We start from the raw sequence: 15008 nt of genomic DNA, 5'->3' as shown, positions 1-15008 counted from the left end.
AGGGAGAGCATGTGACAAAATAACCAACCTGCACTAAGAAATTTTATCAAGACACAGCGACACTCTGTCCTGGTTCACGACCTTTTTCTCAACCGTCGCTGCTCTGCAGGCAAAGGGTCAAGGGGCACACTCTGCAAAGGTTGTGCACGCACGTCGTTTAGTTGCACGACACTTAATATCTGTTTTATTTTCTCACTCTGACAGGTTATGTGACAGCGCAGGTCACACATGTGTCATCTGAGAATACGTTGTATGTGGTCAGAGAGCTTGGTTCCAAGCAGTTGTGGCAGTGCTACACCTTATCATCAGTGAGCAGTGGTCGTGTAGGAAGTCCACTTCCTGAGCAGAGGCAGCTGTGAGCTGCAGAGTGACTCTACATGCAGAGCTGTGACAAAGAGATAAAAGCAGGGTGACTTAGTAAGAAATGCTTCTTCTTTATGAGTTTTCATTATGTTTTATAATAAAGGCAAGATGATGTATTTCGCCCCACTTTTTTTTTATTCCTTCTTGACACATCGAACAACCGCCCATGAGAGTTTTATGGTAATCCGTTGAGCAGTATTTTTGCATAATCCTAACAGAAAAATAAACAAATAAACGAAAACATACCTCTCCATCTGAGGTAATAAAGTCAACAGACAGTGACTCTCCCTGCTCATAGTGCTGACCTCTTTCTCTCAAATGGCGTGCGATTAGGACACAGGAAGAAAAGGAGCTGCGTGATATTTGACTTCCTTACTGCCACAGTTGTCAGGAGAGACAGCAACATTAGCAAAAGACAACATCCTATACATCTCAAAACAATTATATTTGATTTTTATTTTAATCTATAGGAATATATCCTAATGTTTTCTCACTGCTGTGGATGTTTCCTTGAATATAAAGTGACTTTATAGATTTTTTTGTCGTTAATAAAACTCCTTCATATCTGTGTCTGCATCCACTTCCCCTTTTCCAGCAAAAAGTGCCACAACAGCCAACAAGAGCTGAAGTTAAGGTTGTTTTCTTCTGGTGTCTTTCTAAAAACATGTTCTTAATGTATTGAATCAAAATAAAACGCTGCCCGTGCTTCCTGGTAGTGGTGACTTATTATCATTACAGCCCACATTCAATGGAAAGGGTTAGTATTGTGACCCCACCTACTTTGAGTTCCTCTAACCTCAACTTTTAACTAGTCCTTTCATAATTTCTGCACAGGCAGTAGAAGAAATAGTCGCCTCTCTCACTTCCACATACATTCATGTCAGCAAACCTTCGCACTTTATGCATTTTCCCAACAGGATAACACAATGGCCTGGATATTTGCTGCTGCAGTATTCATTTCAGGTAAGAAAATTTGCAGGTTTTTCTCTTAAATATTCTTTAAAAAAATTAAAAAATAAAATACAACATCCTTACAGATGGAGAAAACTATTTTTTACATATTTGTGAGGCAGTTAAAATGTAATCTATTTTGTTTTGCGACATTTCAAATGTTCCTGCAGAAATTCTATTATTTGCCTTGATTTACCGAGCTAAAGGATGAATGAACAATAATAACAACATTTAGAAAATATAGAACACACCCCAGACAGACCCCAGTCTCCATATTGATCCCATTTCAACTGCTCATACTGGTAGATACATTGTTTTGACCATTTAGATTCATTGTGTTTGTTTAACAGCATCTATCATTTAAATGACCTGTGTGCATGTGCTACATGAATAGATTAGGTCGGCAAGAATCTGGAAATAATCACAGGAACACATAAGAAGAGGCTAAACTATCAACAACCCACCCAGATATTATCTATATCTGCTCTTCCTGTGCAGAGAGGAGACTCCGTACATTGTTCACCCATGACTCCTCAATCTTTAGAGGCAAACATCCTGAATAAAAATGGTGTTTTACATTTAAACTGACCATAAAAGAAGCTGGCTGCATAAAAGCTATTAAAGCTATTAAAAGTCATCATAATCTGCGTTTACTAAATGACTTATGAAACATTCTACTCATCCATCATACCACATCTATTTTGTGCTCTGTGATCCAGTGTAAGTTAGTATAAAGCCGGTTATTTTAATTGGCTAAAAACACAACCAAGAGTGTCAGAAGAAATGAAAAGTGAAACACAACAGAACCTCAGGTTTGAACTTTTATGCAAGATTAATGCGAATATACACATGATGTTCAAAACGTACAAGATACCAAAATATCGTTAAAGTCACAGACATCAGACGCTGGTGGTTCAACTTCATCTGTTCTCCTGCTGTTCACCATGAGAACATCATTAGTCAGACGGATAAAGAGTTCGTATCATGTTGACCATTTTTGGAGAATCCAAAAAAGGAAAAAGAAGAGAGACTTGCGCAACAAACAAATCTCTCACTGTACAAAAATAGCACGTATAGAAGGAAGTTGTGCTTGTTTCCATGATGAAAAACCTGTTTCTGCTTTGTCAAATTACTCAGATGTTCAAAGAGGTAGTAGCTGTCTCACGAATGTTCTTAAATTAATTATTGATTGGAGGCACTATATCTACCTGCAAACTCTTATAAACATCTGTCACAGATGTGAACAGTGAATGTGAACACAAACTCAGTTACATTTTATAAAGAATCTTCACAGCAGATAAACCAGGTGGGTTGAGCATGTAGTTTTCCAACTTCACTCGCCAAAAAAAGAATGTTTATAAAACTCAACGTCCAGCTCACAAATGATAAAACAGTGAGGTATTGTGTAGGGCCTGCTTGAGGAAGTCCTTTCTTAAATTTACTTTACACATCTATTACTCCCAATATGAAAAGATGGGATAAAATATAAAGATTTAAGAGCATTTTCTCATCTCCAGGTCTGTCTGGCACTGCCCTAGCAGGTCCAGAGTTTGAAATGCTCTGCTTTAGTGCCCCCTAGTGGTGTTATCCAAAGAGACAACGTGGTAAACCTCAGTTCACACCACTGTAAAACAAACACAAACTGAATACCAAACATGGAGTCTATAGACTTTCCTAGAGACAAAAATTCTGATGAGTTTTACAGTTGCTATAACACTTCAGCAAATATGATTCTGATCTTATCATTTCTCGTTTCTCAGTGTTGAATACTGCTCTATGTTTCAATATCGACCCCGTGGCTTGGAAGACCTGGACCAGCGGTGCCGCAGGGTTTGGCTACCAGGTTGTGCAAAGACAGTCAGAGTAAGTCAGTTACACGTCTCACAGCTGCAATAACATATGGCATTTCTTGATAGAAGAAAACAGCTGCACGTTGCATACGATACTGCTTCTGTTCCATATTTCTCTGGGTTTTATTTCCTCAGCGTGCTCATCAGCGCTCCCTTTGAACAGTATTCACCATCGAGAAGGGGGAAAATATACAAGTGCACTGATACCTGCACAAGTCTGCCATTTGCAGGTAGGCGGCTGTTAAGGTCTCCAGAGAAAGACCAGAAAAACAGATATTGTGACACCAAGCATTCATATCATATGAGCTTCGTAACACAAATGTTCAATGTTTTCTATGCAGCACCAGAATTTGCAGTCAACATGTCCCTTGGTTTGACAATGACGAAAGACCCCGAATCACAAAACACTCTGGTGAGTTGTAAAACTTCAAAGATTTCCAGAACATAGTTAAAATCAATATAGAGATCAGTCAAAAGTCCAATTAAACATTCGATATGTTCACTTATAATCACATTCTTATTGCTTTGCAGCCTGAAAAACGGTTGTTTTAAGGGGCGACTACAGAATCAAATAGTTCACTAATTCAATCAGGATGACATGATCTCGTCTCTTTTCAGGTGTGTGGCCCAACCATCCCAAAGGATTGCAAAAGTATCACCATGTACAGCGGTGCATGCTTCCAGATCGACCAGTTTAATCGGTTTGGATCTGCCGTGCCGCCGTCCTCTCCAGGTGAGTTTGTGAAAATGTACCATTATACACTTTTGGTAAACTTTTCCACCTTAACATTTATTCATGCTCACAAATGTTTTCCTGTTTTTTATTAGATTCTTTTTTGTCTTATTTGAAGTGACAGTAGTTTAAGTCAATTAGTCTCAGTTTACTTAGCTGTTAGAACTGACCTACAGCGGGGCGGACTAGATGTCTGCAGTGTAGCTCATAAAGCCTCCTCCATGTTAACAGACAGGACAAAGGACACATCAATTACATTTTTGTCAAAGATGTGCTATGTGGATTTTAACAAATGATTCAATTCTGAAACGTGTCTTTGACAGAGTGCAGAGCCGAAGCAGATATTGCTTTTCTCTTGGATGGTTCAGGCAGCGTCGACCCTGGAGATTTTAATACAATGAAGAAATTTGTGAAAACGCTGGTACGCCCATTTGTGGGAAAAGATACACAGGTATGTTCCCAGGACGATGTTCCCACTGCCACTTAAACTATTGCAGACACTCACTGAAAGATCACATTCTACAGTTTGTCACTGCCTCCATGACTGTAAGTTAATTCTTCTTCTTCTTCTTCTTCTTCTTCTTCTTCTTCTTCTTCTTCTTCTTCTTCTTCTTCTTCTCTCTTTGCAGTTTGCTGTTGTCCAGTTCTCTTATGATGTCACTGTTGAATCGAACTTTCGTGACTTTTTCTCATCTGGACGATGGGAGTCGAAAATCGATGGAATAAGTCAAAAAGGCAGCACAACTAACACAGCTGCTGCCATCCGATATGTGGTGTAAGAGCTGATGTGATCCTGATGTGATAATGTATATGATGGTGGTCTAATTATTGACACAGGAGCATTTAACACTCTTGAGGATGTAGTTTGTGGTATTGTGTGTGTAGTTTGTCTCCCGTACAGTGGACGAGACAAAAAAAAAAAACTGAGCTAGACGTAAAAATAAGGCTGGAAAATATGACCAAAAGTTAGACCAAACTTTCCACGTCAATATCGATAATTATCACAATAAATGTCACATCATAATTTCTTTTGAGAGTAAAAGCAGTTTTTTGATAAACAACAAAACATTTTACAACGTGTGTGTTAAACCTCCTCACTGTGCACAATGTATAAGCAATAAAGTGACTGAACATTAGTTATATTGCTATTGGGTATATTCTTGGATAACTGTTAAAGCCAAAATATGGGAAACTAAGTCAGTTGCATAATGAGCATATTTTCAAACATGAATAAAATGCAGATCTCAAGAGATGAAATTGTTATGTTATGTTATTGACCAAAGATTTGGACAAAAGTTTATTTAGATGATATTGTTTTTGTCTTGGCAGCCAAAATGTTTTCACATCAGCAGGAGGTTCCAGACCAAACGTGAAGAAGATCCTGATCGTCATTACTGATGGAGCATCTACTGACAGCCCAAACTTGCCATATGCAATACAATTAGCTGAGAATGCAAAGATTGTTCGATTTGCTATTGGGGTAAGTTAAGTTAACATCAATGAGCAAAATATGTTTAACAGAAAAGGCCTTGTTTTTGTTTTGACCATACATCCAGACACACAGTTACATGATACTACCCTGTGAATTGTAAGTGAAATTTCATAAATGAGAAGTTTACAATCCTTCACCACATCGCATCAACACCATCTCTTCTCTTGCTGTTTTTAGAATTGATTCTGAAAAAAGTTTACTGGTTTAAAAATCCCCTAAACCTATTTATGTGGATATCAAATTCAAGACCAAACTTTTAAACAGACTTTTCATTTAATTTTACTTTTTAATCTCCCTCTTAATTTATACATTGTCTCTTTTACAGATATATCTTTTCATTCTTTGCTATTTATGTTTCAATTAATTACATTCTTATTTACCTTCTCTGAATTGTTTTTACATAAATACATTACTTTTTAACTCTGGTTTCGTGATGAGTGCAGGTGGATAAATTGTACACGAACGCGTAATAAAATTCAACTAAACTTGAACAGCTTTAAATCTATTTTCTCAACATGCCTCTAGGTGGGGAATGCGTTCTCTTCCACAAGGGCGAAACAGGAACTGGACCTCATTGCATCTTCGCTCTCGACAAATCACGTGTTTCGAGTAGAGAGCTTTGACGCACTTGCTGCAATAACGAAGAATTTGCAGGACAAAATCTTCTCTATTGAGGGTATGGATGTAAACTTACAGCTTAAATTGAATTAACATTCTCAGTTGACAAATATTAGGGTTGACGTTGTCTATTTGCCTCCTTTCATGATGCACATCCAGTTCTTATGTTATGTATTCCAACACCGAAATAATAATTATATTATAATATAGCGGGCATGTAACTGTGGGATTCAGCTCAGTACTTATTTCTTTTGCTGTTTCAGGATCTCAGTCCAGTGGAGAGACACTGAAAATGGAAATGGCTCAGGAGGGATTCAGTGTGGCTTATGTGCCAGGGGTAATAATAATCAAAGACACGACACCTGCCTTTGTGATAGAATATCTACTCACAGGAGACATATTATGTATGTTAAAAATAAAAGGCAGTGACATGTACCACCTTGTACCTTGCACATGTTTAAATTAAAAACATGAATATATGAAACTGTGTAATATTTGAATAGTTTAGTATTGAATGCACAATAACAGGGTAGCTATGTTTATACATGGCACTAGGCCCAATTCAATATAAAACACACTTTTTTACTAAATATATGGTATGGGGTCCTTGCTCCGTCTCTCCACCAGCTTGGGGGTCCTTGGCCTGAAAAATTTTGAAGACCCCTGCTATAATGCATTTAACTTTCGCTTTTATGGGCTGATTGTGTTTTTCTGAAATACAGGGAATTCAAATGGGCACTGTTGGCGCCAACCAGTGGAGAGGAGGCTACATGGAATACACATTATCAGGCCAGAAGCTGAGTTCATATGAGCCTTTGCTCATGGAACAAGACAGTTATCTGGGTAAGAAATTTACAGTAATAACAAACTAATACACATGTGATTAGTATTTTTCTACTGTAACCCTTCCTCCCACGCTAACGACACGAATTGAGCAAAGGAAGGTTAAAAGGCAAATGAGGAACAAGGAGTCAGAAAGTACTGTACATGCAAGGGTCATGTGAGTAACACATGTCAAACATGAAGCTCAAAAAAGGTAAAAGGTTAAAGGTAAATTAGAAACCCTTCATAGAAAAGAAAAACACTACACCCACTACTAAAGTTAGTTAGTTTTTACAAATTACTCTTTTGTAATGTGTAGCTAAAGCTTTGGATGTTTTGATTTATTTGCTTTGACTTTTAAATTTCAGGTTACTCCATGACTATCGCAAGAACCAGACAAGGCCAATTGACAATTGTTGGCGCTCCGAGATATAAACACAGAGGACTTGTGATGGCAGTTCATGCACAGACGTCTCAGATGATAGATCCCTTCGACTGGAATGTGCGTGGTTTGTGATCAGATATATAGACGATCAACGTGTACATAGATCTGGAATAAACAGTCTTGTTTTCTTCTTGTTTCTTAAACAGTTTCAGACTGGTGAATATTTTGGGGCAGAGGTTCGAGCCATGGATGTGAACGCTGACGGATACAGTGACCTAATCCTCATATCTGCCCCGATGTACAAGGAAGCTGATAGAGAGGGAAGGGTGTACGTTTGTGGTTTAGCTGGTTCGGTAAGTGACTATTTCTTCTAGTGCCATTAAATAAATTAGTTTTTTTAACATCCAGAAAAACATTAAATCTCCTCCAAATATTTTGAACAGAGGGTCGAATGTCACTTCGAATCTCCACTAGTGCTGAGAGGGGTTGAGTCCGACCAGGCGAGGTTTGGCTCTTCTCTGGCTGTGCTGCCTGATCTCAACTCAGATAACCTCAGGGAGGTGGCAGTCGGTGCACCTTTGGAGAATGGTGGTCAAGGCAGCATCTACATATTCCACGGCGAAGGAGGAAGCAGAGTCAGTTCAACTTACTCACAGGTGAGTAGGAACAAAAAAATTCAATGTCCCCCTCTGGTGAAAATCATAAAAACATATTCATGTGTCAGGGTTTGACGTGACATCAAAGACAAGAGTTTTTCCACCATAAAGCTGCAGAATATGGATTTGTGATGTCACAAACCTAAGAAAGTAAACTTGTGGGTGGGGTTAAGCAGCTGAAAAAAGCTCTTCACCTGCAGGTGGCACTGTGAGGGTTGGGATATTAGGGGCAGGGCCTGAGCCATAAGTTTTAGAGTTAAGTTGTTTCAAGGCTGTGAGGGGAATTTTTCTTTTGAATATGTTATTATGAAGAACAAAGAAGAGTTTAAGGGGAATTTAGTGGAACTGTAACAAATTCAGTCTGTGAGGCCTAATTCTTTCAGATAGATTAACATGTTTTATCTAAAATACTTAAATTCCACAGAGAATTGCTGCCTCTGAAGTCCGGCAACGACTTAGATTCTTCGGTATGTCAATCAGTGACTCGTCTTTTGACCGCAGTGGCGACAGTCTGCCTGACTTAGCAGTGGGGTCAAAGGGCACAGTTGTCTTACTCAGGTTTGTACAAGATTCTACAGTCTGTCATTATTACCGTCGTTGTTAACATACTCCTTTTGCTTTTGATTTGATGCTATGAAAACGTGGTGGTCCTCATTTTTTCCTGCTCTATCCATTTCCAGGTCAAAGCCTGTGGTAATGGTAGAGGCTACGATGTCTTTCAACCCAAACCAGGTCCCTACAAAAAACCCAATCTGCGAGAACCCACTGGAGAACACAGCTCAAATCTGCTTTACCATGACCAAACTTTCAACAGTTTCCACAGGTTACTCATTCTTCTAACTTTTCTTGAACCACAGAGCTACTGTCTCTCTGTTCAAATACATGTCTGTGTACATGAGTAACATGTTGATTTAACCGTCATTCATTCCAGCTGGAGCAAAGATCAATTATACTTTAACACTGGATGCCACCCGCAAGGTCCCAAACAACAGAGCTTACATCAACGGCAAACAACGAGAGAAGACCGGGTCAATTGAAGTTGACTTACAAAGGCCAAACTGCTTCCCAGTGAAATTCTTTATTCAGGTGAGTTGTTAACATCACATTATATACAAACAAACTCACTAAGTTCAAACTAACAGTATTTCCCAACTGTGCCCTCCTCTCGCAGGCTTGTCCTCAGGATGCTCTGAATGTACTTAGAAATGAGCTCAGATTCACCTTTGACGGTATTCCCTCTGCTACAAACCTTAAACCAAGTCTTGCCCAGCAGGCTCAAACCACCACCTACCATTCTGTAAGTGACCTTTAAACAAACCTGCAATAAATGTCGATTAAACTGAACAGAGTAAGTGAACAGATTTAATTTGAACTTTTATGATATGTCATTGTTATTGTTTTTCTTCATGCTCTCTTCCACAGTTGAAATTCGAGATCAACTGTGGCACTGACAACAAGTGTGTAGATAACCTGAAAGTGGATTTCAACTTCAACAGGTGAGAAACAAAAGTGAAGCCCAACCTAAGGGTGTGGGCAAGGTAACATTTCTCTTCTCTGCAAGAACATGTCTGGCATAGTAGACTGTGAGCATCTAGCTGAGCGGATCGCTAGCTGCTAGCACAAAAGGAGACTATTAGATTATTGTTTTTCTACGCCTTCACTTTCCCTTTTCTCTGTCAGCTCCTCAGAGTTGAAGGTGGGCATTGATGAACTGTTGGACGTCACCGTATCAGTGGAGAACCGAGAAGAAGACTCCTACAACAGCTATGTGAAACTTACGTACCCAGCTGGGCTCTCCTACAGGAAGTTCACAGCTTTGCAGGTAAGGGCTCATTGGTTTAACGGTCACTGCGACATACTTCCAATGCGTTGTATATATTGGTGTGGTTGTTAAGCTGTACATCCACTAGAGGGCAGCACCGAGTCACGTTTTTAAAGTCTCTCCTCACAAAGTTCCGCCATTGCTGAAAAGTCTTCCTCATGTCCTATCTTGCTTAAACGATTGGCTACACTGCCCCCTATGATTACCAGTGGTACTGCTCCATTTTGTCTGTTTTATCAATATCCATAAATCTTCAGAAGATGTGCACAAAAACTAAATAAAGATTATAGAATACGGACAAGGCTCCATTTTACATATACATATCTAGCATTGAGCAAAAATTTGCGGTAAATCATTAGCATCTGGTGTGTTATAATGGATTTCTTGACCATGAGTATCGGTCTATTAACAACAAAACATCTTTACTGCGCAGACTGTCTATTTTCAAAATTATGCCAAATATCAAGATGGCAGCACCCTTACTTTTAGGTTCAGGATATTTAAGGCTCATTCACGGGAGGAAGTGGAGACTCATTGCTGATTTACAGATACAGTCTACCGCTCCCACAGCAATAATGTTGTTTCATTGATTGCCTTTTAATGAAGGGAAGAATCGAGTGCAACTCCTTGGACAGTGAAGATGGCTTATCGCGAGGATTGACAACCTGCACTATCAACAACCCAATTTTTAAAAGCAACACTAAGGTTTGTGTTGTTTGTAAACAGGCGTCTCTTCCCATTGCTGCAGCAAAACACAGAGTCAATCTCACCCCACTTTCATTACAGGCTTTGTTCACCGTCTCCTATGGGATCGAAAGCAACAGACAATTTGACAGGAAGATTTTTATCTCTGCAAATGCTTCCAGGTACTGTGCCCGTCAATGATGTTTATTAGTCATATTACATCACTAATACATATTTCGCAGAGTTAATTTCACTTCTCTCTTTTAGTGAGAATCAGGAACATTCCACTTCAAGTGAACTTTACCAAATGAAAGAGTTGGACGTGAAGTACAGCATTTTTGTCACATTTGAAAGGTTTGGTGTTTTTTTTCCTGTGTTAGACAAACAAATCACATTAAAATATAAAGAATTTCAAAGCATACAGTCTGTTACCTGATATTAAAACATCTGTTTCAGCTCCCTCAGCTACAACAACTTCACATCTGGAAAGAACGATTTGCTGAAACCTCACAAGCAGTCACTTCTGGTAAAGTATCTCACCAGATCCTAGATGTTTTAACTAGATCTGCACCAAATTACACACTCTCATCAGTATCAGCCACCTAAACATGCCTGGTATAGTTTCAAGATCCATGAAAATAAGGAAAATGTAGAAAATATTGCAATTTTAAAGATAAAGTATACACATCAACATTTTCATCAAAAAGTTTCTTTCTCTTTCTTGCTTAATCCTTCCAAACATCAAACTCTGATGAAAACAGAATCACCTTGGCTGAGTTTAAGAACTTGTTCATCATCTTGATCCTGATGCTTGCTCAGCCTCTTCAGATCGATCCTTTTCCTTTCTCCTCTTCTGACAGGTCACAAACAACATCAGGGCGCTGAACTTCACGGTGGTGATCAAGGTGCCAGTCAAGCTCGGCGATAAAGACATCTGGGTGGATTCAAGCAGTTTGCAGGTGAAGTTACTGATCCATGAAAAGTCTCTCATGTCGCTGTTGCAGCCTCAAGAACGGGAGGGACAGGAGAACCACATCTGGTCGTCTGTTAAACTGACGCAAACCTGTTCTGTTCCAGATTCCAGACTGCCAAAGAGACGCAGACGAAGACCATACTGTCACAGACTTTGTTGCTAAGATAAAGAAGAATAATGTAGTGGTGAGTAAACTATCTTCAATGGGTGATTTAAGTACTTACACTGTACTACAACTTCTGTCGTCTCTTCCTCACCCACAGGACTGCTCTGTGGCCAGGTGCGGAGTTTTCAGGTGCAGTAGGTTCATGGGAAGACTGGAGAGTAAAAAGTACAACATTTCTGCCAACATCAGTTCAGGATGGATAGAGCAGGTAACTGATGTGCATGTGTCATATTGTGACATGCATTTTGAAGTATTTTACAACCGGTGCTCATTCTAAAGTGGTAAAATTACAGTAATTTACTAGAGAAATTGAACGTCACCAAAGGCAATGCTGGTCTCATCATGAGAGTCTTTCATTTTCTAAACAGATTGGACTCGACTCGGCAAAATTCCTCTTGACCAGCACGGCTACTCTGGAGTATGACACAAACCAGTACATCTTCTTTTCTACAGGGTCTAATAACAAGCCTCCGATTCACAAGGTGATTCCACATTCTATTTATTTTACTTGTCTTTCAAATCAGCTTGATTTTGATCCACCTTCATGTCATTTCATGTCTCAGATTGAAGCCGAGGTTGAAGTCTATCCACAACCAGATTTCACCAAAGAAATCGTCGGGGGATCACTGGGAGGGTTAGCTCTGCTGGCTTTACTCACTGCTGGCCTGTATAAGGTGAGGCTCACAAAATATATACATTGTTTTAGTTAATTATACAGCCTTATGGAGTCAATGAACGGTGTTCCACCCCCAATAAGAGTAGATGAACACTATCCTTTCATTTTTTAACTATTCAGCATTTATTCTCTTCTTTCCCTTCATGTATGAAGCAGCTTTAATGCAGGATCGGAGTGTTTTAATGTCACTTTCTTTCTTTTTTTATCTCAGGCTGGATTTTTCAAGAGTAAATACAAAGAAATGATGAATGAGGCAGAAGCAGCAGCAGAACCAGGGGCTGATGAAGCTTCAGCCATACAAGAACAATAAACGTAATTGGCACATATACCACTGCCACATGCCACATTCTATCAAGCCGCAACAATTTGTTTATTATTCCTGAAAACTATCTGTGTTCCTTTGTGTTTTTTAGGTGGTGGTGAAAAAAACAAATGCACCTGAATCTGCTGGCTTCTGCTTATCTTCAAAACTGCTGCAATGAAATATGCTTAGGAGCAGCTTCTCTTGCTAAACTGAATTGCTTTGTTTTCGGAACGAACTAGAAAAAGATTTGTTTTATACTTCATTCCTATTTATTTCAAGACTTGATATGACTTTTAAAATGTGATCAAAGTGTCAAATAGACAAGGTTTGATGGAACGGAGAATAAACACTGTACCTCATTCAGATGGATTAACACATTTTTAAAGAATTTGCATTTTGTAGTACAATTTGTCTACAGATTTCTTAAAGTAAAATACCTTCTGTTAGATATATAAAGATTTGATTGGAAATGCCTCATGGTGTATTCTCTTTTGTTCGACCTGAGTATTGTAAGTGCGTTCATAGTATTGGACTATTTCAGGCAGCTTCAACTAATACCAAATCATTACAACAGGAACATGGAGGTAATAAGGACATTAAAACTAAAGAATAAGGAAAAGGCTTTTTCTGCTGCATTTGCTGTTGGGGACGTTTCAGGAGATGGCAAATCACCAACCGTCTCCTTTAAAAATGACCCGAATCTTGAGGTTTTGGCAAATGACTGAATATCTGCCCGCATCGATTTATTCCCACTCATTGTGACAAAGGCCGCCTGGAACCAAGAGGAGTCTGATTTACAGAGCAGAGGGCTGCCCTGATCCCCCTGCAAAGAGAAAAAGAGAATTCAACATCAGTCAGGTCCTGATCTGAAACCTTCTTCCCTGATAAGAAAAGCAATTCGATTTCAGAAACTCAGGTGGATGGGAAGATTTTTACCTCTTGAAGGTTTACGGCAAAAGTGCAAATGTTGTCCGAATCAGAAATGCTCCAACAGTTTACCACTTGAGTCTCAAGGTCTCTCAGACTTGAGCCAGCTTTGTCAGCACCTTAAAAACACAAGAATATAGTTTTTGTGAATTATCAGTCTATGTCTTACACATCATGAAGCCTGACTCATGTCAGTTAAAAATTAAAAACCAATTAAAACCAGGCCCTATTCAGACCCGGTGTTAACATCCATTCTGAGAGGACTGATCACAAGTGCTTTAGCATTCGTGCTGTGGCTTTTGTACTCATACTATTGCATTCATGCTTTCTGTCAATGCACTTGTGTGAAGCGTCTCGACAAAACACACATTTGTCATCACACAGCAAAAACAATGAGGCCCCATGCAGCCAAGACCACCTCCCACCGTAGTTTGCCTGATCAGATGATATCATGACGCATTCGGGTGGGTGCTGACCACTTGTGATTGGATCACTCAGGATGGATGTTAATACCAAGTCTGAGCAGGGTAACATAGCTTGAAGGATCCTCACCTCCATTCTTACTGCCCATCCCCCAGCCTGGCAGCCAGCATTGACTACCAACGGGAAAGGATCTGTCATTGTTACTATCCAAACACACAGGCTGGATATAATCTATGTAGCTGACGGGTTGCTGGAGCTGTAGTACAGCAATGTTAAAGACTGTAAATTTACTCAGGATAATCTTGCCAATAATAATAATAAGAACAATGCTCGGCAGGGAAAGGGTCAAGGGGCACACTCTGCAAAGGTTGTACCTGCACGTCATTTGGTTTCACAGCACTTTATATCTGTTATATTTTCTCACTCTGGTTATGTGATAGCGCAAGTCAAACATGTGTCTTGCGCTATCTTTTAAGAAGATGTTGTATGTGGTCAGAGAGCTTGGTTCCAAACACTCGTGGCAGGGCCGCAAGTTATCATCAGTGATCAGTGGTTCTGAAGGAAGTCCACTTCCTGAGCAGAGGCAGCTGTGAGCTGCAGAGTGGCTCTACATGCAGAGCTCTGATAAAAAGATAAAAGCAGGGTGACTTAGTAATGAATCCTTCTACTTTATTTTTTTTAAATATGTTTTATAATAAAGGCAAGATGATGTATTTGTCCTCCCATTTTTTTGAGGGATTCCTTCTTGACACATCGAACAACCGCCCATCAGAGTTTTATGGTAATCCGTTGAGCAGTATTGTTGCATAATCTAAACAGACGAATAAACAAATAAACAAAAACATACCTCTCTATCAGAGGTAATTAAGTCAACAGATAGTGAATCTCCCTGCTCATAGTGCTGAGCTCTTTCTCTCAAATGGCGTGCGATGGGACAGAGGTAGAAAAGGAGCTGCATGATATTTGACTTCCTTACTGCCAAAGTTGTCAGGAGAGACACCAATATCAGCGAAAGACAACATCCTATACATCTCAAAACAATTGTATTTGGTTTTTATTTTAATCTATAGAAATAAGTCCTAATGTTTTCTCACTGCTGTGGATGTATCCTTGAATTTAAAGTGACTTTATAGATTTTTTGTTATAAATAAAACTCATTCATA

At 39.3% G+C, this 15008-nt stretch overlaps 1 protein-coding gene across 1 annotated transcript; it reads left to right on the top strand.

Moving 5' to 3' along the window:
- The first annotated feature begins 1188 nt into the window (after positions 1-1188).
- LOC133931877 (integrin alpha-M-like) lies at positions 1189-12969 on the top strand. Its single transcript, XM_062378826.1, has 31 exons — positions 1189-1326; positions 3075-3177; positions 3300-3394; positions 3506-3576; positions 3783-3897; positions 4221-4348; positions 4527-4672; positions 5227-5377; positions 5915-6065; positions 6271-6344; positions 6730-6850; positions 7198-7331; positions 7421-7567; positions 7658-7870; positions 8295-8428; positions 8551-8693; positions 8802-8956; positions 9042-9167; positions 9293-9366; positions 9551-9692; positions 10299-10397; positions 10479-10558; positions 10644-10730; positions 10833-10902; positions 11237-11335; positions 11454-11534; positions 11613-11723; positions 11884-11997; positions 12079-12189; positions 12403-12503; positions 12605-12969. The coding sequence occupies exons 1-30, from the start codon at positions 1290-1292 to the stop codon at positions 12499-12501; spliced, it is 3411 nt and encodes a 1136-aa protein (XP_062234810.1). The 5' UTR covers positions 1189-1289; the 3' UTR covers positions 12502-12503; positions 12605-12969.
- The last annotated feature ends 2039 nt before the right edge of the window (positions 12970-15008 follow it).

The sequence above is a fragment of the Platichthys flesus genome, chromosome 20 (assembly GCF_949316205.1).
Source record: "Platichthys flesus chromosome 20, fPlaFle2.1, whole genome shotgun sequence".
In the NCBI taxonomy this organism is placed as follows: domain Eukaryota; kingdom Metazoa; phylum Chordata; class Actinopteri; order Pleuronectiformes; family Pleuronectidae; genus Platichthys; species Platichthys flesus.
This window is presented reverse-complemented; position numbering and strand designations above follow the sequence as displayed.

Bases quoted from the DNA above. Each gene is read 5' to 3' on its own strand.
- LOC133931877 (XM_062378826.1), top strand. From the start codon at position 1,290: ATGGCCTGGATATTTGCTGCTGCAGTATTCATTTCAG. The intron at 3,178-3,299 runs GTAAGTCAGTTA...TTATTTCCTCAG, and splicing joins GTTGTGCAAAGACAGTCAGA to CGTGCTCATCAGCGCTCCCT. The intron at 9,693-10,298 runs GTAAGGGCTCAT...CTTTTAATGAAG, and splicing joins GGAAGTTCACAGCTTTGCAG to GGAAGAATCGAGTGCAACTC.